The 25,823-nt window shown below is 44.1% G+C and overlaps 3 protein-coding genes across 6 annotated transcripts in view; 2 read left to right on the forward strand and 1 right to left on the reverse strand.

Moving 5' to 3' along the window:
• LOC135397039 (papilin-like) overlaps positions 1-16,932 on the forward strand; it is an 85,020-nt gene extending 68,088 nt beyond the window's left edge. The window contains exons 29-40 of one of the 3 annotated variants that reach the window (XM_064628366.1): positions 460-672; positions 1,508-1,681; positions 2,594-2,650; positions 6,105-6,275; positions 7,051-7,307; positions 8,131-8,221; positions 9,027-9,191; positions 9,304-9,351; positions 9,879-10,157; positions 11,812-12,168; positions 13,001-13,270; positions 14,566-16,932. In XM_064628366.1, coding sequence (XP_064484436.1) covers positions 460-672; positions 1,508-1,681; positions 2,594-2,650; positions 6,105-6,275; positions 7,051-7,307; positions 8,131-8,221; positions 9,027-9,191; positions 9,304-9,351; positions 9,879-10,157; positions 11,812-12,168; positions 13,001-13,270; positions 14,566-14,732 — 2,249 coding nt within the window. In that variant the 3' untranslated portion in view covers positions 14,733-16,932. The remainder of the gene's footprint in view (positions 1-459; positions 673-1,507; positions 1,682-2,593; positions 2,651-6,104; positions 6,276-7,050; positions 7,308-8,130; positions 8,222-9,026; positions 9,192-9,303; positions 9,352-9,878; positions 10,158-11,811; positions 12,169-13,000; positions 13,271-14,565) is intronic. The other 2 variants (XM_064628368.1, XM_064628367.1) reach the window with 2 other exon arrangements.
• A 46-nt stretch (positions 16,933-16,978) lies between these two features.
• Positions 16,979-20,525, reverse strand: LOC135397043 (ubiquitin thioesterase OTUB1-like). 2 transcript variants are annotated; one of them, XM_064628372.1, is made up of 8 exons: positions 20,413-20,525; positions 19,862-19,914; positions 19,695-19,793; positions 19,479-19,597; positions 19,322-19,406; positions 19,129-19,232; positions 18,885-18,975; positions 16,979-18,240 (listed from the first exon to the last, which is right to left on the reverse strand). In XM_064628372.1, the coding sequence occupies exons 1-8, from the start codon at positions 20,468-20,470 to the stop codon at positions 18,043-18,045; spliced, it is 807 nt and encodes a 268-aa protein (XP_064484442.1). In that variant the 5' UTR covers positions 20,471-20,525; the 3' UTR covers positions 16,979-18,042. The 2 variants fall into 2 exon arrangements, with proteins under 2 accessions (XP_064484442.1, XP_064484443.1); XM_064628373.1 differs by lacking the exon at positions 20,413-20,525 and adding an exon at positions 20,127-20,313.
• A 67-nt stretch (positions 20,526-20,592) lies between these two features.
• Positions 20,593-25,111, forward strand: LOC135397040 (DNA polymerase subunit gamma-1-like). The gene has a single exon (XM_064628370.1). It carries the CDS (start codon positions 20,649-20,651, stop codon positions 24,021-24,023), a length of 3,375 nt encoding a protein of 1,124 aa, XP_064484440.1. The 5' UTR covers positions 20,593-20,648; the 3' UTR covers positions 24,024-25,111.
• The last annotated feature ends 712 nt before the right edge of the window (positions 25,112-25,823 follow it).

The raw sequence follows: 25,823 nt of genomic DNA on the forward strand, positions 1-25,823 counted from the left end.
TAATGCTCAACCAAATAATTTCATTCAATTATTTTTGGAGGTGATCGCCCAACTGGCTTCCCCCTCCCTGGATCCACCACTGAGGCAGGCAGCCTACTCTCACGATTGGTGGCACTGTGTGACACACAGTACAGGAGGACCTGGCGCATCTTTGGAAGAAACAGCTAAAATCGTTTTCAGTGAGAGCCAATGCAGTACCGTGCGTCGCACTGTGCAACCAAACTGGAAAAGTATACTATTTGGGTGTCGTCTGCTTGCAACGCCTCCTCTACTCTGTGCTGACCTCACCTCCAAGTTGGTTTTGGTATACTAGCCTCCTTTGTGTATGACACTGCCAATAGGGAATCATCCCACCATGAGCGGGAGGTTACGGACAAGTGTGCTTTGTTTTCAATTAAAGAAAATATGATGATATGCAATAAAAAGATAACTAATTAACAATTTAATTTCTTAACACAGATCTGTGCACACTACCGAGAGTCAAGGGACCGTGTTCAGGTCACTTTACGCAGTGGTTCTATGACATGGAGACAGACGAGTGTCACGAATTTGATTACAGTGGTTGTCAGGGCAACGCTAACCGTTTCAATGAGAAGGACGGCTGTGAAGCCCAGTGCCGCAAGGGTGCACCACGGCCCACTGAACCACCTGTCAGTGCAGTTACGCATTTGGGTAAGACTGTCATGTATCAACCCTTTTGTGTCCGCATGCCTTGTTTGGCTTGTACAGATGTGTTTGTAGTAAGCTGTGCTTTTAATTGCAGTGTTATTTGTCTCTGCTTTTTACACAAATTGCAAAATTATATTTAACTGAAGCAATAGCTCTAGCTCTACAGATATTAGAGCCTGACGTTGTCGGGTTTAACCCGATTCTACCCCAAATTTGCACCCCAAATTGAAGGTTGCCTCTCCAGGGTGAAACCCGGTTTTTACCCACCAAATTGCCCTAAGTACACACCTAAGCCGTTTGGCGGCAAATGCAGTTATATCACTGTCTGTACCAAACCAGTACAGTTAGTTTGAGTAACTGAGCTCAATTTCTCCCCAAATTTAGAAAAGCTTTTCCAGCCGAATTTGCATGAATTTAGAGCACATGTTTATTTACCCGATCTGTAAACCCCAAAAAATTAGAAAAAAAAAATTTTTTTTTTTAGCCAGTGTGTTTTAACTGTGATTACATATTGCATGGTTTTATCAGGAGCTTGGGCCATTGTCAGGTGACAAGATTACCTTTTGCCTGTAGGTCCGCTGCTACGTGGCTGCAGCTAAAACAAAATAAATAACAATCAAATTTTGTGAGTCAAATAGGAAGTATTTACTTGGGAATGCATTTGCCTTGGAGTTATGTGCACGATATTTACTAGCAGAACAACAGATATACCACGTATGGAAACAGCCGTGAAATCGTAACATTAATGACCCAAAATTTTATGCAAGTATTGTAGCGCACAACACCATCCTTAAATATGGAGCAGGCTGTGAGCCCTTCATTTGCACCTATCACGCAGATGCCTGTAGACAACCCAAACAACCTGGACCATGTTATGGAGTACTGGAGATGTGGTTCTACGATATGCAAGACAATGAATGCAAACCATTCCAATATGGTGGATGCGAAGGAAATGACAACAGGTTTGAGTCTAAGGCACTCTGTGAACAACGCTGCCACAAGGACATGCCAGGTTTGCCTTTTTTAGTTTCCCCTAAAACATTCTGTGCTCAGACAAAATATGTTATATGACGTATTATCTTACTGCATCTGATCTCTCCGTCTAACGATGCTGCAGTAAAAAAGCCTAACGGAGAGAGATGAATACAAAATAGGATAAATGTATAAATGTAAGAGAGTACAAAGTTGCGCTTGTTGGTTAATGCGTCACAACTCAGAGAAAGCGCGGATTCAAAGCAGGGACACTACGGGGCTGTGGCCTGTTGTGAATGTGTGCTTTCTGGAAGTTATCACATATCATTGTTGACCATTCTAAGCTGCGTATTATAATATAAATGTGGTAAAAGGACGAATAGCAGTGTTAATTTATGAGCATATTTCTTCGCCATGGGAGGCCTGAAGCTCACGGTGCTCTGAAGAAAAGAGCCTGTGAATGTTTTTAGTTCCTCCATGCATTCTTTGAGCCCAATTTTCAGCTCCAGCTCTCAACTCCCGAGCTAAATTGCCATAAAAAAGTCAAAGAACGTAGATCTTATTAGCAGAAGTAATGTTTAGCTATCAAGCTTGTAATGTACTGCGTACAGCCATGCTGATATTGCTTGCTAATCCTTCAGTTCATAGTATGTTACGTGAGTTCGACTAACTGGCTATGAAGGGCGTACCCACTGTACCCCATTGTGCGAAAGCCTTTGTCTGAGCACAAACAGAAGGGCGACACTGCGTCTTCAGTCTTATGATGACACTGAGACTCGAGTCTTGTGCTGGTGTCCAGACACAGGCTTTTGCACTGTGAAGTTTTTTCACCACTCGCCCTGCATCTATGCCACAGTGTCAGTACCCTTTTGTACCCCGGTTATGGAAGGTTTCCCTGTGTGGCCTAAATGATACCTGCTAATTTTTGTTTCACTCTGTTATGCATCTTCAGCTACTCCCAAGCCTGAGAGGCGACCTAAACCTGATAAGCACGTCATCACTAACAAAGGTAACACTGGTGGCGGTCTGCCCAACAATTATAATCCAGCAGTTCTCAACCACATGCTCACTATTGCAGGAATTTACATTATAGTTTGCATTAGTCTACATTAAATCAAATGATAAATAGAGTAACAAAACTTGGCAAAGTTGTTTTGCACTTTCTGCGTAACCTTGCTTAAAAACTAAAAACATGCCACACGAGCAGGGTTAAGAACTGCTATGTACGATGTACAGGTCCTGACAAAAGTTCACGGAACACTGGAGTGGAGTGTTTAGTCATCGGAGTGATACTCTTGTGGTAGACAGGAGCAGATAGACTTACAGACAGGTGATTAGGTATATAAGGCCCTCGGTGTTCTGCTGTGGCAAATTCGAAATTCCGCGGCACCGACTTGTAAATTCTGCGATTTTTCCCGACAGCAGTCAACAGCTGCTTGAAATAGGAAACAATTAATTTTCTTGGACAATGTGGGAACAAGAAATATTTTATAAAATTACAGATTCAAAGCACTGTTGTGGCTCAATATTATATCTTGTGTTCTCTTCTGACGCTGTCTGTCACCTACAATCATACCTGCGGAAAGATCTTTCAGGATCAACAGAGTTTATAGGAACTCTCTAGGAAGGAGTTTACAATACAAGCCCTGGGGAAGTTGCTTTTTGAGGACACCCTTTTTTGTTTTTGGACTGTAGGCATTATTTAAGAGTCTTAACTTTTTGAAGGCAACAAGTCAAAATCCCCCACTGCCACCGCTAAACTGCACACCGGAGGGACGCCACACCTTCCTTAGGCAAAGTATGCACAATAAACTTGGGTTAACGTTATCTTAAGCTAAACTACAATCTTTTGTCCTGCAGCATGGACAATTTCGTAAGGCAGGCTTCAATTTTGTAAACCATGCTTCACCTCAAGCAGGGAAGCGTCAGGTGAAGCCCACTTTCGGGAGGTGTCGTTCATATTCGGCGAATAGTCGAATATTCGGAAAACCGCGTATTTGGTATTCGATTTGCGAATCGAATACTCCGAGTGATTCTAATATTCGATTCGAATTCGAGCACTCGAATAACCGCGCACTCATAAAAATAAGGGATTCTATTCGCGAATCGAATACTCCGAGTGATTCTAATATTCGATTCGAATTCGAGCACTCGAATAACCGCGCACTCATAAAAATAAGGGATTCCGTGAAATTCTGTGCTGAATGAAGGATTCCGTGATTTATTCCGATCCGCGACATTTCATGGAATCGCTGAACCGCGGAAAACTGAGGTCCTTATGACCACGTACCTCTTTGTAGGTGTGCCCACCCCTTTTCGTGGCTAGGGTGACCCTGAGTTCAAGAAATACCTAGCTCTGGTGTTCCTTGAACTTTTGTCGGGATCTGTACCCTGCTAGATTGACTCTGCTTAACTGTCGCTTGTGCAGTGCAGATTCTTCAGGAAGCTATAATTGCCGTTTCATCTTCTTTTTTGCCTATGCATATACTTCAGCTGCTTAAGTTCTTGCAGCTGTACCTGTTTACCCCCAAGGCCTATGGTCATACAGTTGAACCTCTCAATAACGAACGTCGATTTAACGAAATCGTCTGTTTAACGAAAAATTTCCGTTGCACGAACGCATCCCTATAGACGCCAATGTATTTTTGCATTCGATTTAACGAAATACATTCGTTTGGTCACCTCTATTTAACGAAATCTCTGGGCTCTTCTGCGCGTGTCTTTCCCCTTCACCACGAAGAAAAGGAGGAGAAACCTTCCCTCTCTGTTGTCCTTACGCGAGTTTTCATTGGTTACTTCGGTTGTCACGTGCTGTAGGCACGAGCGTGCCGACATGTGCGTCTCCGCCGCCGGTAATCGTTGCGCCGACGCTGTTTCGAAACCGGCGCGAGGGTCTCTTTGCACCTGTTTTCGGACAAGAAAACATGCATTGCTGACATCTCGCGAAGTCTAATTTGCTTGTGTTGATGAAGACGACAGTACGTTGCGGTTTTGTGCCTTTTCATTACTTGTTTTTGTTCGCGCCGCTGATGCTGACGGTGGTAAAATGGGCCGCTGCCGTTCAAGGTTCCATCGGCGCAGACGTCTACGTGACATGTACCCGTTTCTCGGTCTTTTCGGCGGTGTACGGTTGTTCTTTCCGGACGTCATGAGTGCAAGTGAACCAACCACGAAACTTCGATACGCGATCGCGTAGGAGAAAGCAGTCGAGGTCATCCGGAGTTACGAAGGTTATGAATGCTCAGAACGATATTGTGCACAAATTACGCGTTACCTAGCGTTATGTAATGAATAAAGCTTGATATTTTGTGCCCTTCTTACCTTAGTACCTGTTTTATGACAAATGACGTTTTGCGGTACGCGCGGCGCTGGTAGTGCGGCGGCCATCTTTGTTTAACTTGGCGTGTTCCATTTAACGAATATCTCGATTTAACGAAACAAAGAGCCAGCATTTACAAATTCGTTATATAGAGGTTCAACTGTAATCATGAAAATCTTACACGTTGCATTAGGACTAAACATGCAGATTATTTCGAGGCTTGCAGAATGTTTTGCAGACTTGCGTGCCTTCATTATTAAAGTCTTGCCTAATAAGCTTTTATTGTTGCAGCTGAAACTCTTAACAGAAACTTGCAAAAATTGGCTTCTAGAATTTGGACAAAGATGATGGTGATGATGACTACCATAATTCATTCGCCGACCAATTTTTCGGGTTTCTAGGAGCCACGAAATTAATGTAAATTATTGTTCAGTCGCGGTAATCATCAGTGTAGTCACCACAGCAACAATTGCCGCTGTGGACGGGGATGCAATAACAGAGTAAGTCTCATAAACCATGCAGGTTTGAAGCGAGTTGAGTACGAATACTGTAAACATATTTTTATTTGCGATGTATTAATTTTAGCGAACTGTGTGTCCACTCAAAAATTGCAAAAAATTCTACTTGCGAACACAGTTTAACATTTATACCCCAAAAGGAAATAGCCTTGGAATCGTGAAATTAAATACAAATAAATTCACAAATGACTGAATGCGCGATTCATGAAAAAATTAATGTCACGAATAAAAATACGTTTATCATATTCATAATCAAGCACGTCTTCCGAGGAACGGTACATATTATTGGATGCAGAAATATACATTGGTTTGGAGCATTTGACTGTGCCAACAGTTTGTCCGAAAAACTGATAAGGTCAGAATTTTCGGAGTCCAAATTATTGGTCAGTGACTCTAACAAAAACAATAACAACAACACTCACAAATTCCCCATTCGCCCCCACGTACTGCAGACATGATTGTGTCCCACCCCCGTTATTATAGCAATGACTTTTTTCTGCTATATTAAGCATTGTTGTATGCGCTTTACTTTGATTGCTGTACATATATTGCTCTCTTCTGTCCCTAACACGTATATTGCGCAGATTCATTTTGATTAACTTGTCCTAACTAACGTGAACATTCAGAAGTGTGCAAGAGAATGGCCGATCCCGGATCTTGCCAGGAAAGCCGTGCCCGCTGGTTCTACGACGCAAAGAGCGGTGTCTGCCTTCCATTCGTGTACAGCGGATGCGGTGGCAACAAAAACCGTTTCAAGAGCTCAGAGGTCTGCATGAAATTCTGCTCTGGAGTGACAAGTGAGTTGAAGGAAATCTAAATGGCGCTCACTCTTCAGCAGGAACCTGTGAGCATGTCGTAACTATCCAGAGTATTCTCAAACCATTCACTGCCATAACGAAATACCGACATACTGTGTGTGCTCACATAACTAATGCACCTCCAAGTTGAGCGCCGAAATGGCATTAACTCCACGCATGTATCTAGCATACATGGTTCTATAAACGGTGACCACAACACTTCTGAATACATAGACTGTAGAGCTATAATTTTTTCTCACACGGTCAATGCCCCCACTTTCCAATATGATGCCATGTTCTTTTTTTGGAGTAAAAAAAGTGTGTTAATTGTGCAAGCAAATATGTAAAGCCTGAAGTTTTCGGGAAATATTTTTTTCTGAATTCGAGGGCTAAAAATTGGGTAAGCAAGCATGTGCACTAAATTCATGCCAATTCGAGCGAAAAAAATTCCAGTATGCTAAATTCAGGGAGAAATCGGGCTCAGTTACTGAAACTAACTGCACTGGTTTGGTACAAATGGTGATGTAACTGCATTTTTCAGCCAAACAAGTAAGTCGGTGCATTCCTACAGACATCCCAAGTGAGGGCAATGTGCCGGGAAAAAATCGGGTTTCACCCTAAAGAGGCAACCTTCAATTCCGGGTGCAAATTCGGGGAAGAATCGCGTAAAACCCTAAGACTTCAGGCTCTACAATTATGGTGTCTGTTTTAAACATCCCACGTAAATTGACAGTCTGCAGTTGTGTTGTAATCATATATGGAATCGTCTCTGTAGTGAGTGCCGCAGAGAATTTGGAGCAAGAAAAAGAAATGGAAGAAACGCTGGAAGTGCCTGAGGAGCCACACCCTGATGAACATGTCGACAGACTGACCACTGCAGCAGCCGTGACACAGCCATCTGTACCCTCGTCAACATCGCCTGCTTCCGCGTGTCCACCATCGAACTGCGATGAGTTAAGGTGTCCTCTTGGAAAGACTGAAATTGTTGACCGCAGCGGATGCACGTCGTGCCGCTGCACTAATCCTTGCGAGGTAGGCTTGGGATGCTCAAAAATGCCTAGAAATTGCGCTACATAAGAACGGTGGGGGCGAAAGTACACCAGCCATTCTGTTCCATTCTCGAAGTTTATGATCCCGTTGCAACTTTGAATGTAAGGCTCCATTTTTAACTTACCTATCATGAACAAAATTTATGAGCCGAGAGAATAATTCTTCACTTGAAAGCAAGCTAATTCTCACGGGACCTGGACCCATTTTCATGAATACGTGTATTGAATAATAAAAAAAAAAAAATTATGTAATGTTCTACCCATATTGTCTTGCCGTCCAAGATGTTGGAAAACCAGCAGTTCATTTATAATGACATTTTGAAATCTAGCAATTTGTCAGGGTAGCCATTACAACATTTTTTTTTTTCATTTCACACGGCAGCAACTTGACTGATTTTACTAGCATACTTGGGCTCGGGAGGTACAACTCTCATTTATCTATCTGTCCGTCCACATGTCTGTGTCATAACTGCTCTGCAAAATTTAGCCCTCTGCTGCTGTCCAGTGTCTTTGTCATTAAGAGTTTGCAAATTTTAATTGTTAACTACAACAACTCTAATTGTTTAATTCTCCCCTGGATTGTTCTGGTGGTTTGAAATTCATGAGGACTATAGGAGACCATCGAAAGTTATCTCTGAAAAAGCGTTACTATTACACATTCTGTATCTGACTATTCTATATCTGATGCATTTGATGTATCACAGCCTTGTGGTTGACAAATTTCTGCTTTGTACCTTGCTACAGTTAAAGGTTCCCTTGCGACTAGCCTGGTGCTTATCTGTGCCTTCTATATATTGCATGACCAGACCCACAAGTGCAAGGACAATGAGACGTGTCGCATTGAAGCCTACCGTGGGGACGATGGTCAGCCGCACTACAGGCCAGTTTGCAGACTGAGTGAGTTGTCACTTGAAACAGCACACATGTGTGCTTCCTCTTATTTATGTGCTCAATATCATTTAGAGAGGTTTAGAATAGGGGACCCAATCGCTTTGAGGCTCCAAAGAAACAGTGTTGTCAGCAACATAGATGTCCAGAACCCAAACTGCGCTTTGGGTTTCAAGTGCACAGTTTATTTTCCTACAATAGCGTGGTGTCCCAAGTGGGGCCCCAAAGCAAAGGTTGGTCCTGTAAACGGTGATAATTCGCAGGAATACGTTGTCTTCAAATGTGTGAAAACATAGGAAGAAAATAGTTCTGTTTTGTTTGTTTGTGCAACTCATTTTTAGTACTAATATGTTCTATACCGTCTCTATACTATATGTCTCTATATGTACTCGTACGTTCAGAAAAAAGTTATTTTATTTTATTTATTGACATCTTTTTTTTTTCTATAAGTCTTGACTGTTATCTGTAGCAGCAGGGGCAGATCTATATACCCTCAGTTTGAGGAGGGGGGCAGTTTCTTTGTCAGAGTGCGTAGCGGGGGAGGGGAGAGAGGGACATCGCCCCTCTCCTTCCTTGGATCCGCCACTGTGTATCAGTGCTGCAGGTCAGGAACATAAGCGCACATCTCTGCATTATGAAACAACCATTTTGTAAGCCGTTTGCAGCGAGAGGCTGCTGTGTGCTGTACAGTGCTTGTGTTTTGGGTTCTCTATTCTCAAGCATCCTTTTCTAAGGCTCTCCCCTTGTCTTGTCACCTGGTATATGGGACCCTGCATGCATCAGAGCACACATTTTGTTTGTGCACAATTTACAGCCATCAAGCCCGGCTTCTGTCCCGTGGCAGAAGACGAACCTCAGCCTGCAGCCGTCGTGAGATCCGACTGCCGTGACATGTGTCGTATTGATGCTGACTGCCCGGGCGACAATAAGTGCTGCTACAACGGCTGCGCAAATGTGTGTGTCAAGCCAGTGCTTCCAGGTACGGCGAGGTGCCTTTTGTGATAACAGCACATTCAGCCCTGTATCTTGTGCAGTGCACTTTTTGCCACAGTCTGCTTTAGATTAATTATCTCGTGGTTTTACTATTCAAGGTGGTGGGGAAGTTACCACTACGTCTTTGCCAACGACTGTTCCTGCAAGTAAGTTTCCAGTTTGGTAGGGGTTGTGCTATTGGACATTTACTCGTAAACTGTGCATACTGCAAGCAGCAACTGCGTACAGTTGTTGTTAGATGTAGCTGTAACGTATAAGAGTGCGTGGCCTGCACTCACACACCAGTACTGTGGGGCATTGGCTGCAGCGTTTGAAACTGCACCCAAGACAAAGGTCTAAAGGCTGGGTTGACATGCGCTGCATTGCAACACTGGCCAGCATGCTCAGTTGGGTGGTTCTTTCACTTATAATCGGTCAGCCCGGTCCTGCCTATATCTTAGACACAGTCACGAACCAAGAGGCTAACGTTCTGCAGCGCTGGCATGTACGCCAGTCACGGTCTTACGTGTTACAGTTAATTCTGACGGCGGTTGTACAGTCTATCCTGGATATACTAGCTGCTGTGCTGTCAGGGATTGGATATACTCATGACATATGTATTTCTAAAGTTGCAAGACCTCAGACCTCATGAAATTATTCTTAATTAATCTAACTGCCATTTTTAATTGCGCAGCAACTGCACCAGAAATTGTCGACTCTGAACCAGAAGTTACTGCGGACCTTGGATCAGATGTAACCCTGCGTTGCAACACACGAGGATTCCCCAAACCACGGGTGACGTGGTTTTTCAAGGACAAGCCGATTGAGAGCCGAGATGGGCGATTTAAGATCCTGGTTGACGGGTCACTTCACATTTCCGACCTGAGGGAAGAGGACTCTGGCACGTACGAATGCGAAGCCGATAACGGGGTTGATGATGTCGTAAACCACGCCACTGTTCTCATCATCTATGGTAGGTAATTTGAGCAGTTGTTGTGGCGCATATCGATGACAGAACCCCAGCAATTATAAACCATTTGAGGGTTTCATGCGAGATGACGAGCCGCCAATTAATCAATTTACAAAGGAGTGACGTGATAAGTGCAGGGACAGCAAAAAGGACATCATTGATACTTTGACGATGGTCTCTAGCCACAGCACACCTGATGTCCATTTTTAGCAATGACATTGTACATATACAGTGTAGACTGTACATGTTAAGTTTGACATTATGCAATACCAGCTGCAGTTACAGCTCTCCAAAGCAATAAACCAATGGGAGTCCTTCGTAAGAACAACTTCACTACACCAGAGGTAGGAAGGACAGCATGTGTACTTCCATAAACTACTCTCATACTTTGAGTGCTGTTATGGAACTATGGGTACCTCTCATCAACTGGTGCTGTTTTAAAGGAGCTACGCAAGACATTAGAAATCCAGTATTTGGTGACTGGGTTGTTATTAGGGTCCTCGATTCTTGGAGTATATTTTTCGGCAGATTTGGGAGTGTGTTCTTCAGAGAATATTTCAATTATTTATTTTATTATTATTACATCCCTTATAAAGGCCCTCCCGCTAACGGTGAAGTGCGGTTATTCCGACGACATAATGCTCCCCACTGTTGTTTTGTTTGGAGGGTAATGGACAGTATACAGAGTTCTCCCATCTCCGATGTCTAATATCTTACGGAAAGACTCAGCCGGCTAACATGCATGGGCATTTCCTCATAACACTGCATGCCCACCTCTCCATCTATTCATCTGTGAGAAGCACTACAAACATACTCTCACTAGATGTGATCAGGGATCGGAACCGGAACTGAACCCGAACCGAAAACCGGAAAAAAAATTTATTTTCTGACTAACCCGAACCAAACTGAACCCGAACAATTTTTTTGCTTGTCGTGAGCCGAACCGGAACTGAACCGAAAAAAATTCATACGGTTACCGGTTCGGGAATCTGTTCAGAGGTGAAATAATTGTACTACTGACCGACCTTCTTTTGACTCACCCGAAACGGTTATCTCACACCTTTCTCTTACAACCATGTACGGTGAGCGTAAGCTCGGTTTCATGTAGCAAAATTACTGCCCGTGAACCGGTTAAACCGGGACCGAAAAAAGTAATGGTTCCAATCTCTGTAAATGTATTAATAAAATAAATTAAAAATTATTATTATGAAATTAAAAAAATTAAATTAAAAAATTTTAATGATTAAAATAATTTTTTTTCTCTGTGTGTGCGCTGGTGGTTCTCCCTGAGCCGAACCCGAACTGAACCGATATACCTGAACCGGTTCAAGCTGATAATGTCGGTTCAGCGGAGCTAAACCCGAACCGAACCAATATGCCTGAACCTGAACCCGAACCCGAACCGGACCGAAAACAATACTGGTTCCCATCCCTGGATGTGATGAGGGTTGCAGAATTTTGCATCATACCCACGCGCATGTCTTGCGACTAGTGTTCTCACAAGCAAGTATGAGCTACATACAAACGTAACCCATCCATGACATATGTACTTGCATGTCGTACACTTACTAACCTGCATGTCTTCACTGCATTTCTTTTCTACTCTTTCCACCTCTGCCCTAACCCTCAATCCTTCCACCAACGATAACCCTAACAGTCCCAGCATCTATCAAGGCATCGTCTCCAGCGGTTGCTGTACGCCTCTATGAGAACGCCTACCTGCAGTGCATTGTCGTGGGATTCCCTCGTCCTACCGTGGGTTGGTACAGGAGTGGCAAGAGGCTGCCCACACGCAGTGCACGCTACACCGTGTTCGACGATTTCACGCTTGGAATTCGCAACGTAACTTTCGACGATGAGGATATTTACATGTGCCAAGCGTACAACAAGCTCGGTGCGCCCGCTGTGTGGAAGGTAGCGCTGCAGGTTCAGTCGGTTCCGGGAACGGGGCACGCTCCCGTCCGAGGTAATGGCACTCGGCACGCAAAAAGAGAAACGCAAGAGGAAATTTCTGGTGCGTTGTGATTTAGTTCTGCGAGTCTTTCATGCATTTCTAATAGTGTCATATTTCTTAGCAACACAGCTCAGAGAAGGATGTTATCAAAAATTCGTGATGTTGGAATTTCTGCAAAATTTTGGAGTATTAGTGTAACAGTTAACTACCAACTGCTACGAGAAATTAAGTAAATTTCTCACGACCGTAAGGGTTAATCCGACCATCCAGTCATTTGTTGTGCAGCGTTGAAGTGCACCGAAAGTGTGTCTCAGTAATATCAGTAACACATAATGAGGCTAAATTGATACAGTAGCACGTAGAAAGAAAAAAAAAGAAAAGAAAATGATGCATTTAGGAATTTATTGGATGTCTGTTAGTTGCATTGAGGTTCAAATTGACCAGTTTCTTTTCTGGAACCTCACTGGGTGCAAAATATAGTGACCTCAATGCTGTATTACTGTGAATTTTATATTTATGTTGATAATTATATTTATTTAATGTGAATTATATGTTTACCCCTTATCTGATATGGACTGAGTGCATCTATCCATGTCTATACCAGAGCCGTGCCTGAGTGGAGGGTATGAGCATGCACAAAACACTATATATGCATGTCTGTCTGTCTTTTATCTGTGCATGTGTATTTTCTTTGCATGAGCATGGTGTGTCTGCGAATTCTACATGTGCGTAACATGCTCATACATCCTAACCTGTGTATGTGTAATTTGGAGATCTGTGCTTTTGGGAAATATCCCGAGCTCTTTCTCATTTACGTTATATGCTTTGAGAATATCTTTGCAACAGACTATACTGACCATGGTCATTCTTCACTGAACGCTTACCTATACAGAGCCCGTATCTGCGGACGTAACCGTTGTGGGCAGCGTACACCGTGTGGGCGAACCCCTGCAACTGGACTGCCACACCAGCGGGCTTCCTGCTCCGAAGGTGTCCTGGACGCACGAAGGTAATGAGATGAGGTCCGACGGACATCGCAGTTTGCTGCCCAACAACACCCTGTACATTGCTTCCGCTGCCTCGTCGGACAGTGGCGGCTACCACTGTAAAGGAAGCAATGGTCACAGTGAGGCATCAGCCTCTGTTAAGGTCGCCATAGAAGGTAGGTGTATCGCTGGCATATTTCCATGTTTGTGGGTGAAGCATGACTGTGGGATTTAGAAGAGCAATGAGTGTGTGGTTTGCAACTTCCTCTCAAGAAGGCAAGTTGCAATGTCACATGGATTGACACATCCATCCCGAGGTTCTGCTGGAGTCTCATCGCGTCAGCGTGTTTTCAGTGTAAAAATGTTCTGCACTTAACTGCACTAATTCTACGGAAAAAAGGACGTAAAATGTATCACGTACGCCGAGATCCTGCGCCTTTGGAAAAATGTCAACCGCGTTAAACCAAAATTGAACTAAGGGGCGTAGGCACTTGTCACCAAATGGCGTGCTGTGTACCTACCATGTTGAATTGCGCGTGGCTGTGATAACATTATAAACTCGTGATGTGAAAAGAATTTCATTAAAGTGGCAACTTCGTCTCAAACTAAAAGGAAACGACTACGTGCATATATATGATCCTCAGAGTGCAGAAGATTGCTGCATAAAATGCTGCCTGTACACTTTGTTGTACCATATCTGAAATGTTGGTCGTTATCTTTGTTATCTGAAACATCAAATTGACTGTGTTGTAATGGAACATTTCGCGCAGCAAAAGATGGCGATTTCAAAGGGTGTGCCAAGCGGAACTGAAACCTTCACGAAGTAACACAAAATCAAACTTTGCCAAAAGAAAAGTACATGCAAAGTATTTGTTAAAGTAACTTACTTGTTTGGGGTGCAGGCGTTCCTATGACAGTTCACCTTGGTTGTCGTTTAAGCCTGAGTTTATAAACTTTTGCATTGCTCCAACTAAGTGAAACTAAAATTTTGGACTGGCAGTTCGAAGTCCCAGCAAGCATAGTGCCACCTCTCCACCTGCAACCCACCCATACCAGGGCCTGTTTTTAAAAACATCGTGCTGGGAACCTATCCTCGAGGAACTTCCTTCAGTGCAGCTTTGCAACTGCTTTATGCATGTGCTGCAACCCTAAATTTTGTATTCTTGCAGCTTGTGCAAAATGCACGGTCAAAGCAATGGCTAAGGATTCCCCCTTACGTTAGGATCCCAGCACTGTAACTCTGTTTAGCGGGTCCATCTGCTTCATGTAATGCCACTTTGAAGCAGTTGCTGCATTCTAGATGCGTAAAGTTTTGTCCGTGTAACAAAATCTGGTATCCTGCTCGAAGGACGTTTCAAGAATCGATATTCCTACCACACTTACAAACTAATAGTATGTATGTGCTTAACTGTAAGAGAAAGCAGCACAGCTAAGGAGTGAACTGAAACCGCCTTTTCTTTTTTTCCCACAGAAGTCGAGGTTCCAGCAAATTGCAAGGACGACGTGAAACTGGCAAACTGTATGCTCATCGTGAGGGCACGCTACTGCACCCGTCGACAGTACGCACGCATGTGCTGCCGGTCGTGCCTCCTTGCAGGCCAGATCCACAAAGGAGCCATTGACAACCTTGTCTCCTAATGCTTCCATTACCTCAAAGCATCTTAGCATTTTACACGTTTGAGAATCAAAATGGCGATGTTTAGCTCAGGTCCTCACAAACTGTTCCTAGCTGTGGAACTATTTTTCTAAAAGACGTTTCTAAGGTTCACGCAAAGTACTTATAGCTGTCGGCACTCCACGGAATAACGGCTGAACTTCTTTTTTTTTATCCTCTTGGTGCCTATTACATACATCGAGTTGCTTTAGAAATCAAACCCTAGTATTGGGCATTAAGAATGATCAAGTCAAAAACAAGGGACAATCACACACCTTCACTTATTTCTTCATGCCTCTTGTAAATGGGTTTGAGTGATATACTACTCATTAATCTGCAGTAGACATAAAGCACAAGAGGACCAAATGGATAGTGTGGCATTCAGACCTATTTTTTGACCATCACTTTCATTTTGCCATGCACGAGATAAGGTAAAATTTGTGACACTACTTGATACTCTCTTCGTTTTCTCCACAAGCATTTGAATCCTCAGCATGTTCATAATTACTTCTTGTTTCATTTGACGAGGCATTTCAGCTAGACCATTGTTTTAAAGTCTATTTTTACAGGCCGACGTAAACTTTTGTAAGTTACAACACTAAGAGTGCCTTCGACAGCAGACGTAAGACGGTTTTTATGAGACCATCATAATTTGAAACTTTCCAGCATACATGCTTCCATGCATATCATCACCTCTGTGTACTGTGTAAGGTATAAGCAGACACTTGTGTTTCTTTCGAGTTTTGCGTGTTTCAAAAATTGGAAAGCAAAAATCAGGTTTTATTTCGGGAGCCATAATTTCTGGCGACATTGGGTGGCAAATTAAATTTCATGTGAGCACGAATGCCGAACGGGTACGCTGCTTGGCATTCTCCGGTGCCCATATCAATGGCTGAGGTTGTACATTGCCAAGTTTGTTTTTGGAGTTTTTTAGATTTCACCCTAAGTGATCGGGGGGGTAGAAACGGGTTTTACCGGGTTGAAGCCTAAAACACAAGCTTCTAGGTGTATAAGTTGCTCTGCACTGCCGCGAACAATTACGGATCGGACACCGTAAAGATTACTGCAGTTTGTTTGCACTTCTTAACTTCAGTTTCCTGCGTTCCTGCAAGACCAAAGGCTTCATGTTCCTGATACCTATATTGGTATAGCTGCGTGAGCGTGGCAATGGCCCGTTACTTTTACTATTATTTCCATTTTCTCCGTGCATGCTCATTCAGTCTCGCAACCTTGTTTACTCAGTTCATTCTTACATACCACATACTCTTTTTTATATACTATCCTTTACAAAGTTTTATTACATTCTTAAAGCTACTTTTTGAGTCTACCACTTTTGCTTTCTTTGGTAACAAGTTTGCCCAAACCTTTGCACAGTATTATCTCGAACCGAACGTGATGGAAGAATGTTCACACACGACTCATAAATGTGTGAAAAAAACGAGACTAAATCAATGTGTTCAAGCAATACGCAAGGTGCTATAATGATACTGTATTTATTTTGAGTATGGTAGTCTTTGTATTTGTCTCCTCTGCCTCGTTCTAACCTTTCACGCTGTTCCAAACGTTAGTAATACCGTACACAGAAGGAACCTGCAGTAGGCAAGACATTTACAACCAACGTAAGCCTCTGTGAACCGTTAAAAATATTCTTCTCCGAGGTCTCTTTCGTTCGGACCTTACACTAATGAGCTCTCTAGTCGAACATTTTTTGTAGTTACCTTCGTGTGTTACAACCTGTAATCTCACTGCCAAAATATGCTAATCAAGCTCCGGGGCCAATTTTTTTGTTTTTGAGCAATTTCAAGGTAGTGCACTAAATATGTGCCAATTTTTTTTCTCTCCTGCGCAGCATGTACACAGCTTCAACTCCAAACACGATCACGTTTGAACCTGTGGAGTCTGCTCGTCATTGTCGGTGCTATAAATGTTGTGTTACGTATTTTGCAAAGTTTGTACAAATACAATGGTTAAATGTTGTATTCTGTACAGAAAAAGGTAACCACGTGCAGTTACCTTTAATTTTGACCACTATGTTCTTACGCTTTCTTGTCTACACATGGGAAACTGTTTTCAAATGTGTCACTGCTGCTGCTGTGACAAAGTGTGTTGGCATTATAAAATGTATGACAAATGTTAAGCTTTCATTTTACAAAAAAACGAAATAAACAGCCACCACCACCACCACCCCAGATTATCTTGATCCATTGTGTTGTCATGCAGCACACAGGAATGTTGATCAAACTGTTTATTTTCAATATCATAATCTTCCTCCTCCCTGAGTCAATCCTGTTTAAATAGTGCACTAAACCATAACTTAACACTCTTGACACCTTCATTAATCTATGAGCACGCATTTAAATATGTGATGTGTGAAATGTTTCTAGAGATCTAATATTTAGACAGGAGCTTCTACTCTTGACAGTAGGAACTGTTTTCTAGTAGATTTGTTCACTAAATGTGTAGTATATTAGCGATATTTATTCCTTTGCTAAAGGAAAACTTTTCAAGCGAAACATTCTTTCAGTTAAAACTTGGAAGTTGATGCTAATTAGTGTAATAACACATACATAAACCTTTTTTGCCACAGGACAATGCAATGTGAGAGGACACATTCTGGTGAAAACAAGAAATGCAGTTTTTCTTCGTACATAATAACAAAGCTACAACACCTTAAGGGTTCCAAGACAAGCACATCTGTGATGCACTTTCAGATTACTTTTCTAGAAACCGTACAAAAGTTTATGGTTCACATTCAGGGATCATGTCACATGGGTCACGGTCAGCACTGTACCACCATGGAAACAACCTCTAGTAACCCTGCATTTCTGTGCAAATTTGAATCCAACTTGGCACGTGTGCAATACATTCTTTCATGCAAACAGTGAATCAGCGGTGCTATCCCTTCAAGAATACCTAACCCAGAATGATCCCAACAGTTTCTCTTCCTGGTTAATATCATGTAACCACTGATGGTTTCCAATGTAATGACAGATTTCTCTAGATGGCTAGACAGAGCTTGCATGACATGGTCATTGAATCTCTGGAAGGCCTTGTCTTGTTTTTGAGCTCTTGTATTTCCAAATCCTGTCTGGCAACCATTAAGTACCACGCATACATCTTTCATCTGTGCTTTCTTTTCTCCCAAAAACACAAACCAAAAAATTCGGACGTAATCCGCTTCAAACGTTTAGTCCGTTTCTTGACACAAAATATACAAACAAAATAATTCCTTTTTTTTTTTCTCTCGAGAGGAGGAGAATGTTTGTATTGGTAGCTGTTTTTTTTTTTTTTTTTTCACTTGTACAAAATGTCGTAGTGTCCCGGCCTGTACAGCAGATGGATACGTGGCTCCCGGTCTTCGGGGAAGTTGTGCGCGTTGACCTTTCCGCCTACTCCGCGGTCCATGTACTGGATGCGGACGCCCACTCCGAGGTATCGGGTCAGTGAGATGACGTGGATGTGGTCGCTTTCCTTGTACATGGGTTCCACCTCCTAAATGTAACAAGACCATTGTGTGTTACTCCACTACCGTAATTATCCAGCTTTAAAGATTGCGACTTTTTGCTGCAGTACAACCGGCATGACAATGGCAGTGTAGTTTGTAATATAAACTCTGTCATCCTGGGACAGAACACTCCAAATACCAACGGTCTAATCAGGACATATTCTGACAAAAAAAAACAAAAAAACCATGCACTGCTTTTGGAAAGTGTTATGTTGAGGGAGGCTGCGGTTTGAATATAAGTCTAACAAAAATATGAACAAATAGAAGTAAGCTTGCAGAACTGAATGTAGGAATATTTCAGGTTTCGCCATACATATACCTGTGTGTCAACCTAACAGCAGCACACCATCAACCCTAACAGAGCCGCTCTGCTGCGGAAGGTATACTGCATCATCATGGGGGCTACCAGTAGGGATCCTGTAGTTTTCAGTGTCTGTGCACTACTTCTCGCAACGTGGAGTGATGCGGTTAGCCGTCGTAGCCAATAGAAACACGCGTAGGACGGTGCTTAAAACATGCTGTTCTTAGGTTGATACTAACTACAGCGGCTACAGTAGACATGCAGACCAGCACCTGTAAAACTTCTCTTACACATTTATTCTGTTTCAAGGATGGTTGCACTTTTAATTACCTGTTTGCAGAACTCTTGTACTGTTCTGTTGCCCTCGATGAAGCTAGAGAAAAAGGTTTCTTCTTTCTGTAGCTGCCCTGACGTGAGTAACCTAGAGACACAAAAGAAGCAAGGTTCCAAAGGCAACAATGGTGCAGATGAATCTCGCTTAAACAAGGAGGTTCTACAGGAACACACAGTATCCTTCACCATGTACAATACTACATCCGCATCATTTATAGTTGGTGTGAAAATGTGAACCTACCTCATATATACAACTATGTAATCCGAGTACCCCTGATCGTTGAAGATTGTCATCAGTTCATCAATACTAATTTGGTCTTCAATCTTCTTCAAGACTTCCATGAACTATTGTTCCAACAGAAACAATGCTTTAACTCTAAGCTCAACGGTTATAACGAAAACGTAGGTATTGCACGCTTTAAAAGGGTCCCTACCACATCATGGAAGTCTTCGATTGTGAACTGTTGAAATCCAAGGGACACGAGGGCTTCTTTGCTCTTGAGTGCAATACCTTTGAACCTAATGCAAACATTTCAGTTTACCTACAAGCTGCACAAACCTTTGGTGGGGTTAACAGGCTCAATTACTTGCCTCTGATACTCTTGCTTATCGCTCAGCAGACTTTCAAGGTATGCGAAACTGAAGGCTCGGAAGAAGCAGTTCCCATCTGGCCTGGTCTTACGTATGAACTGGTACTTGCTGCGGATGTCCTAAATAGATAGGAAGGTTTAGATGAACACACCTGCCGTAATTTTGACATGTGTGATGCCTGTGATATAAAACTGAGCACTCTGGGCGAAGTACTACCTTAACTTTCTGCTGGTAAACCTCATCTTCCGTTGAGTACTCCTTCTGTAAAACCGCTAGGTCCTTCTTGATGTCTATCAATGGGATTTTCTCTGCGATCTACAAAACAGCATAACAGTTACCAGCATACCAGGTATCGCTCTTTGTTTCCTGTAGAGTACGCCCACCTCTCTTTCGATTTCTTTTTCCTGGGCAAGTATTGCTTCATCGTGATTCAAATCTAAGGAAGAATGACACCGGTTTGTTATCCAACGATTCCAGGCTGGCATAAGCCAACTTAGCATGCTCGGAATCAGTCAGTTAGAATATACATATGGGAAAGAAAAACTGAAAGGAAATTGAACTGATCAATTTCACGAGCCAAACCTCCCTCGTTTCGAGAATTTGAACTAGAGCTACCGTCGTAAATAATCGAATATAGCGAAGCACTACCGCAAGTCATCGTCGTTACTTCGTGGGTCCCGTCGTCTGCTGAATATTGAACACGGCAGAACGGCAACTATGCACCGATCATGTACATAAAGTTAACGAAATAGTGAATGCTGAGGTACGGATTATTTAAATAAGGCTTAAAAAGAACTATACAATGGAAACAGGGTGATGCGTGTAAGTGCTAAGACTATAAGCGAAAATGAGCCAAACAACGATGGGTCTGCACAGAAACTGGGGCCAGACTATCGCAAACTTAGAAAAAATTACGAATAAGTCGTTATAATACCTGTAATAACATCTTTTGAGGGTGACTTCGGTCGATGCTGCCGCACGTCATCAGCCATGTTTACCTTTTCAAAACTCAATTGTGGCTCCTCTACGCGTCGATTGCTGTAAGTCGCACAAAATGCATTTACTAGATTTTGGATTGGATAATGTTGGATATATTTGGACGGGCTGTTGTAGAAGTGCGCATGGCGCTTCGTTTCATTTTTCATTTTGTTACGTTGTGCACGTGCATCAATGTTTACTGACATTACTACACGTGTTTCGCTCACAAGGACATTGAGCAACGTGTACAATATCTTTCGCTATCATGCTACAGCGGCCGCAGACACCACGTTCGCTACTAAAGCACAGAGCGATCAGTTTCGTATAAGCCCCATCGGAATACAGTTGCTATCGCTTGACCTACACAAGCAAGTCTTTGGTGAGTCGACCTCGTCACCGGACCCAAAAAGCGTCGAGAGAAGCATCGATCATCTGCAAGATCAAGGACTATGGGGTCACAAGACGTCAGTCGTTCCGGACGTCAGCTTTCAACTTCCAAAACTGCTTGGATCAAACCTCGACGAACACTTTACGAAGTTGGGTGAGCGTTATGCCTGCGATTACAGAGTTTCAGCAGAAAAGCTAGCCGATTCCCAACTACCACCTCTGCCACGACAATGGGTTTTTGCACGAGGCTGGACGAAGTACGGTAAAGACAGTGAACCTATCAAAGTGGAATCTCCTCAAGACGTTGGCCTCGTATTTGACGTCGAAGTCTGCGTCAGGGAAGGCAACCTCCCGACATTAGCGGCAGCAGCCTCAGACGACTCTTGGTATTCGTGGTGCAGCTCCCAGCTCACTCGAGAACAATTCAAATGGCGAGAAAAAATTCGGTTATCTGATCTTATCCCGCTGGAAAAAGACATACAAAGTAGGTCCGTACCAAGAATAGTTGTTGGACACAACGTTGGATTTGACAGATCGTTCGTCAAGGAACAGTATTTCGTACAGGGCAGCAGGTTGCGCTTCCTCGACACATTGTCGTTGCACGTTTGCGTCTCTGGGCTCACAGGTCATCAACGAGCGCTTTCGTTGGCCAGCAAGTCCGCCAAGGCCACAAAGAGCCAGGGTCCTCCTCCTGAGATGTGGCTCGATATCAGTTCTCTCAACAACCTTGCTGACGTGTATGCCTTGTATTCCGGCGGTAAGAAGCTCAAGAAGGAACCGAGGGAGACATTCATGACTGGGACACTTGCGGATATTGCGTCAAATTTTCAGGAACTGATGACGTATTGTGCCAGCGACGTCATTGCAACCCACGAGGTTCTCGGAAAGCTGTTGCCGCTTTATTTGGAAAGGTTTCCGCACCCAGTATCTTTTGCGGGCATGCTGGAGATGCTGACGGCTTACCTCCCGGTTAACCAAAATTGGGAGAGGTACCTCCGCGATGCAGACGCTGTTTATGAAGATTTCCAGCAAGAACTGAAACAGACCCTTTCATCGATCGCAAACTCTACGTGTGCCCTGCTGAACGACGAGGCTTACAAGAAAGATCCGTGGTTGTGGGATCTGGATTGGTCCGTTCAGAACATGCGCGTCAAGAAGAATTCCGCGAAAGAGAATATTAAGAAACAAGACCCAAACAAGAAACAAGAAAATGTTGTAGGTAATAACGAACAAGCTAACTGTCCTGATTCAGAAGAGTCGGACAAAGAACAACAACTCAGAAATGAAGTACGAGATATTTTAGACACTGCAAAGTCTCTGTACAAGGTACAGCCATTTCTGCCTGGGTACCCCGCGTGGTACCGAGAATTTTGTACAAAGCCCAATGGTGATGCCGAAGGTTGGGAACCAGGTCCCAGTTCGATCAGTACCCAAATGAGGTCGGTCCCGAAGCTGTTGCGACTAATGTGGGACGGGTACCCGCTGCACTACAACGAAACGCACGGGTGGGGCTATCTCGTACCTGCGCAGCAGAAAGATGGAACTGTGATCGTGAACACTGAAAAAGCTCTAGAAAACGTAGGGCCCAGGTTTCCTACCGAGGAGTTCCTGAAGGTGTGTGGTTACAGAGCGGTCGAAACCACGTCTGCTGAAGGTGCTGCCGACTGGGAGAAGCTAAAAGACATCCCGGAAGAGGGTATTTGGAAGCTGTGGAAAAAGGTCCTTGGAGACAATGACGCCGGATCAACAGTTCCTGCCAGCGATCCAGACGACGACGTCAATCTTCCGGGTTGCCGTTTCGTCAAACTCCCCCACAAGGACGGCCCACACAAACGTGTCGGCAACCCTCTCTCCAAAGATTTTCTAGCTAAGGTAACCGAAGGGATTCTACGCTCGAACATCCCCGAAGCCGACCACGTACTGCTGCTCAGCAAGATGACGTCCTACTGGAAGAACGCGCGAGACAGGATAATGTCCCAGATGGTGGTCTGGTTTCAGAGGAGCGAACTGCCGAGATCGGTGACGATTACGGAAGGCGAGCAGTACGGCACCATCCTCCCCAGGCTCATTCCGGCGGGGACGGTTACGCGGAGGGGCGTGGAACCAACGTGGCTCACGGCGAGCAACGCTTACGAGGACCGGGTGGGAAGCGAGCTGAAGTCCATGGTGCAAGCGCCGTGCGGCTACCACTTCGTAGGAGCCGACGTCGACTCTCAGGAGCTGTGGATAGCCGCTATATTGGCCGACGCCTACTTTGCTGGGTTGCACGGCTGCACCGCTTTCGGCTGGATGACCCTCCAGGGAAGCAAAGCGCACGGAACGGACATGCACAGCCGGACCGCGTCGTCCGTAGGCGTATCCCGGGACCACGCAAAGGTTATGAACTACGCGCGGATCTACGGTGCCGGACTTCCGTTTGCGCAGAGGCTCCTGATGCAGTTCAACCACAGGTTAACGAGCAGCGAAGCGTTCCAGAAGGCAAAGATTATGTACTCACAAACGAAGGGCGTCAGAACCAGCGTTCCCGAAGTCATCGACGGACAGGAGGTCTTCGTGAAGGGCGGGCGACGTCTGTGGAAAGGAGGCAGCGAGTCGCACATGTTCAACAAGTTGGAAGACATTGCCTTGTCGGACGAGCCGAGAACCCCGGTCCTGAACTGCCGCATCAGCCGAGCCCTCGAACCGGCAGCCGTCGACACCAACTTCCTCAACAGTCGTATCAACTGGGTGGTGCAAAGTTCGGCCGTTGATTATTTGCACCTAATGCTAGTCAGCATGCGCTGGTTAATGGACGATTATTCGATACGAGGTAGGTTCTCCATCAGCATTCACGACGAAGTCAGGTTTCTCGTGGCATCGGAGGATCGATACAGGGCTGCCTTGGCCCTTCAGGTGACAAACCTGCTGACGAGGTCGTATTTTGCGTGGCAGCTAGGGATGAGGGACCTCCCTCAGAGTGTGGCGTTCTTCAGTAGCGTCGAGGTAGACAGTGTCGTCAGAAAGGAAGTAAGCATGGACTGCGTCACTCCATCGAACCTGCACGGTTTGGAGAGGGGGTACGGTATTCCTCGAGGCGAGGCGTTGGATATTTACCAGGTGCTCGAGAAGACTCAAGGGGGATGTCTGAGTAAGTCTGCAAAGCGCAGAAGGAAAAAGCTCGAGGTAGAAGCAACTTCCTGAGGTAGAACACGACGTGTTATTCTGTGATTTGCGGAACTTTCATTCTTCGGGTATAGACACTGTGCTGTTACATATTACTGTACGAATTTATATTTATAATTTGTATTTATAGTTTTTTTACTGTGTTCAGTTGGAGTGGGATAGCGGCGAATTTTTTCTCAGATGGGGCTGGGATGCCAAAGGAGAGTGCAGAACTGTGACCACACAAGTTCAGTTGATCAGTATCACCTTGCATGACACACACATTGCAGTGATGGAAGTGCTGTGACATTTGTGCCAAACTGCGTCAATCACCGGGTGCAGCGCCATCCCGTGACATACGGGGTGATTTTGCAGCATTTGCACCAAAGTTGTGCGAAGACGTGGAGTAGGCGACCACTTTGCTGTCCACGGAGATCGCGCACGTGACGAGAAAATGAAACCCGAAGTCAACGAGGCACACCAGCGTGTGATCAAATTTAAACGTGAGAGGGACCTGACATTGACATAGTGATCTCTAGATGATCTCTAGCCAGTGGTGACTCGATCTCTTGTCCCCCTCAGCCGACTGTGAGAAATGGCATCACACGTACATTTAAGAGGGAAGTTCAGGCCCCCTTAGCCACTCCCTCGCTTAACCCTCTACATTGCTGTACATTTTTGGGCTGTATATTATTAATTGTTAGGAAAGCATCGTTTTTGTGTACTTTGTGCAGTGGTGCATTCAGCACTTTTACTGTTTCTTGCTTTGTCTTGTTGCGTGAGTGGACAGGAGCACCATGCCAATTTACCTCTCCGAAGATTTTTGTACAAAAGTTTTTCTTGTGTGTTTGTGGTCAACCTGTTGCACAGAATTTTAAGGACGTCAGGGAAGAATGCCTTTTCAGGGGACCTTTGTGTGGTGCCGTCTATATTCAGCCGCATGTGGCAAATACTGTCGAAAGTGCCCGTGTACCAGGGCCTTTTCTAGTGTGGAAAGACGTGTTGGTAGAAAAATTACAAGTCACATCAGTGACAGTGGGTAGGCGAGAAGGCCCCTGTTGTCTGTTGGTCAGAAATGTTCTTGCGTTTTTATGGTATTGACTAAACTGGACATCTTCTATATTTTACAGCAGCTATAATTTAGTTGGTGTTGGTCTGGAAGACGGACAAATATTTAAAACTTATTCGTGACAAGGACAGCCTGAACTTGGGCAACACACACAACACACAAAGTACGAGACCGGCTACAACTCAACATATATGTACATCTACAGTGTACTTTGTGTGTTGCCCAAACTCAAGCTTTAAAACTTGCCTTCTCTATCAGTAACAAAACCGCTGTACATGATGAAGGTATCGCAGAACCTCTAATGTCGACATTGATGTTTCGTATCACACTAATCGGTCTAAAAGAAATGCTCCTTTGCAGATCTAAGACCCCTCTCTGTACGTAAACATGTTCAAAGAACAAAAAATTACCACTTACCTTCATACAGTTACGTTGTATCAGCTTTACGTACTGAGGCCTCCCCCCATATTTACGGAATGCATTGGAAAGTGGGGGAGGTTTGGAGAAATCATTGGCTGGAAAAGTCTTGGTGTTCGTTATGCTGCCTCCCTATGGGTCTATTACCGCATTGCTCTAAATCTTGGAATCCACGCATCTTTTATATTTATCCGGCATAACTTAATTGGGGTGAAGTTTCACAGCCTCTTTAATTTCCGTGTCTTTTTTTCTGTTCATTTTCGTAAAAGTGCAGGGCGTAACCAGGCAAAACAACAAGCTTTCTCAGTGTCACCACACAACATAAAAGTTGCGAAACGCTATTTTTGCGTGCG

The sequence above is a fragment of the Ornithodoros turicata genome, chromosome 6 (genome assembly GCF_037126465.1).
Source record: "Ornithodoros turicata isolate Travis chromosome 6, ASM3712646v1, whole genome shotgun sequence".
In the NCBI taxonomy this organism is placed as follows: domain Eukaryota; kingdom Metazoa; phylum Arthropoda; class Arachnida; order Ixodida; family Argasidae; genus Ornithodoros; species Ornithodoros turicata.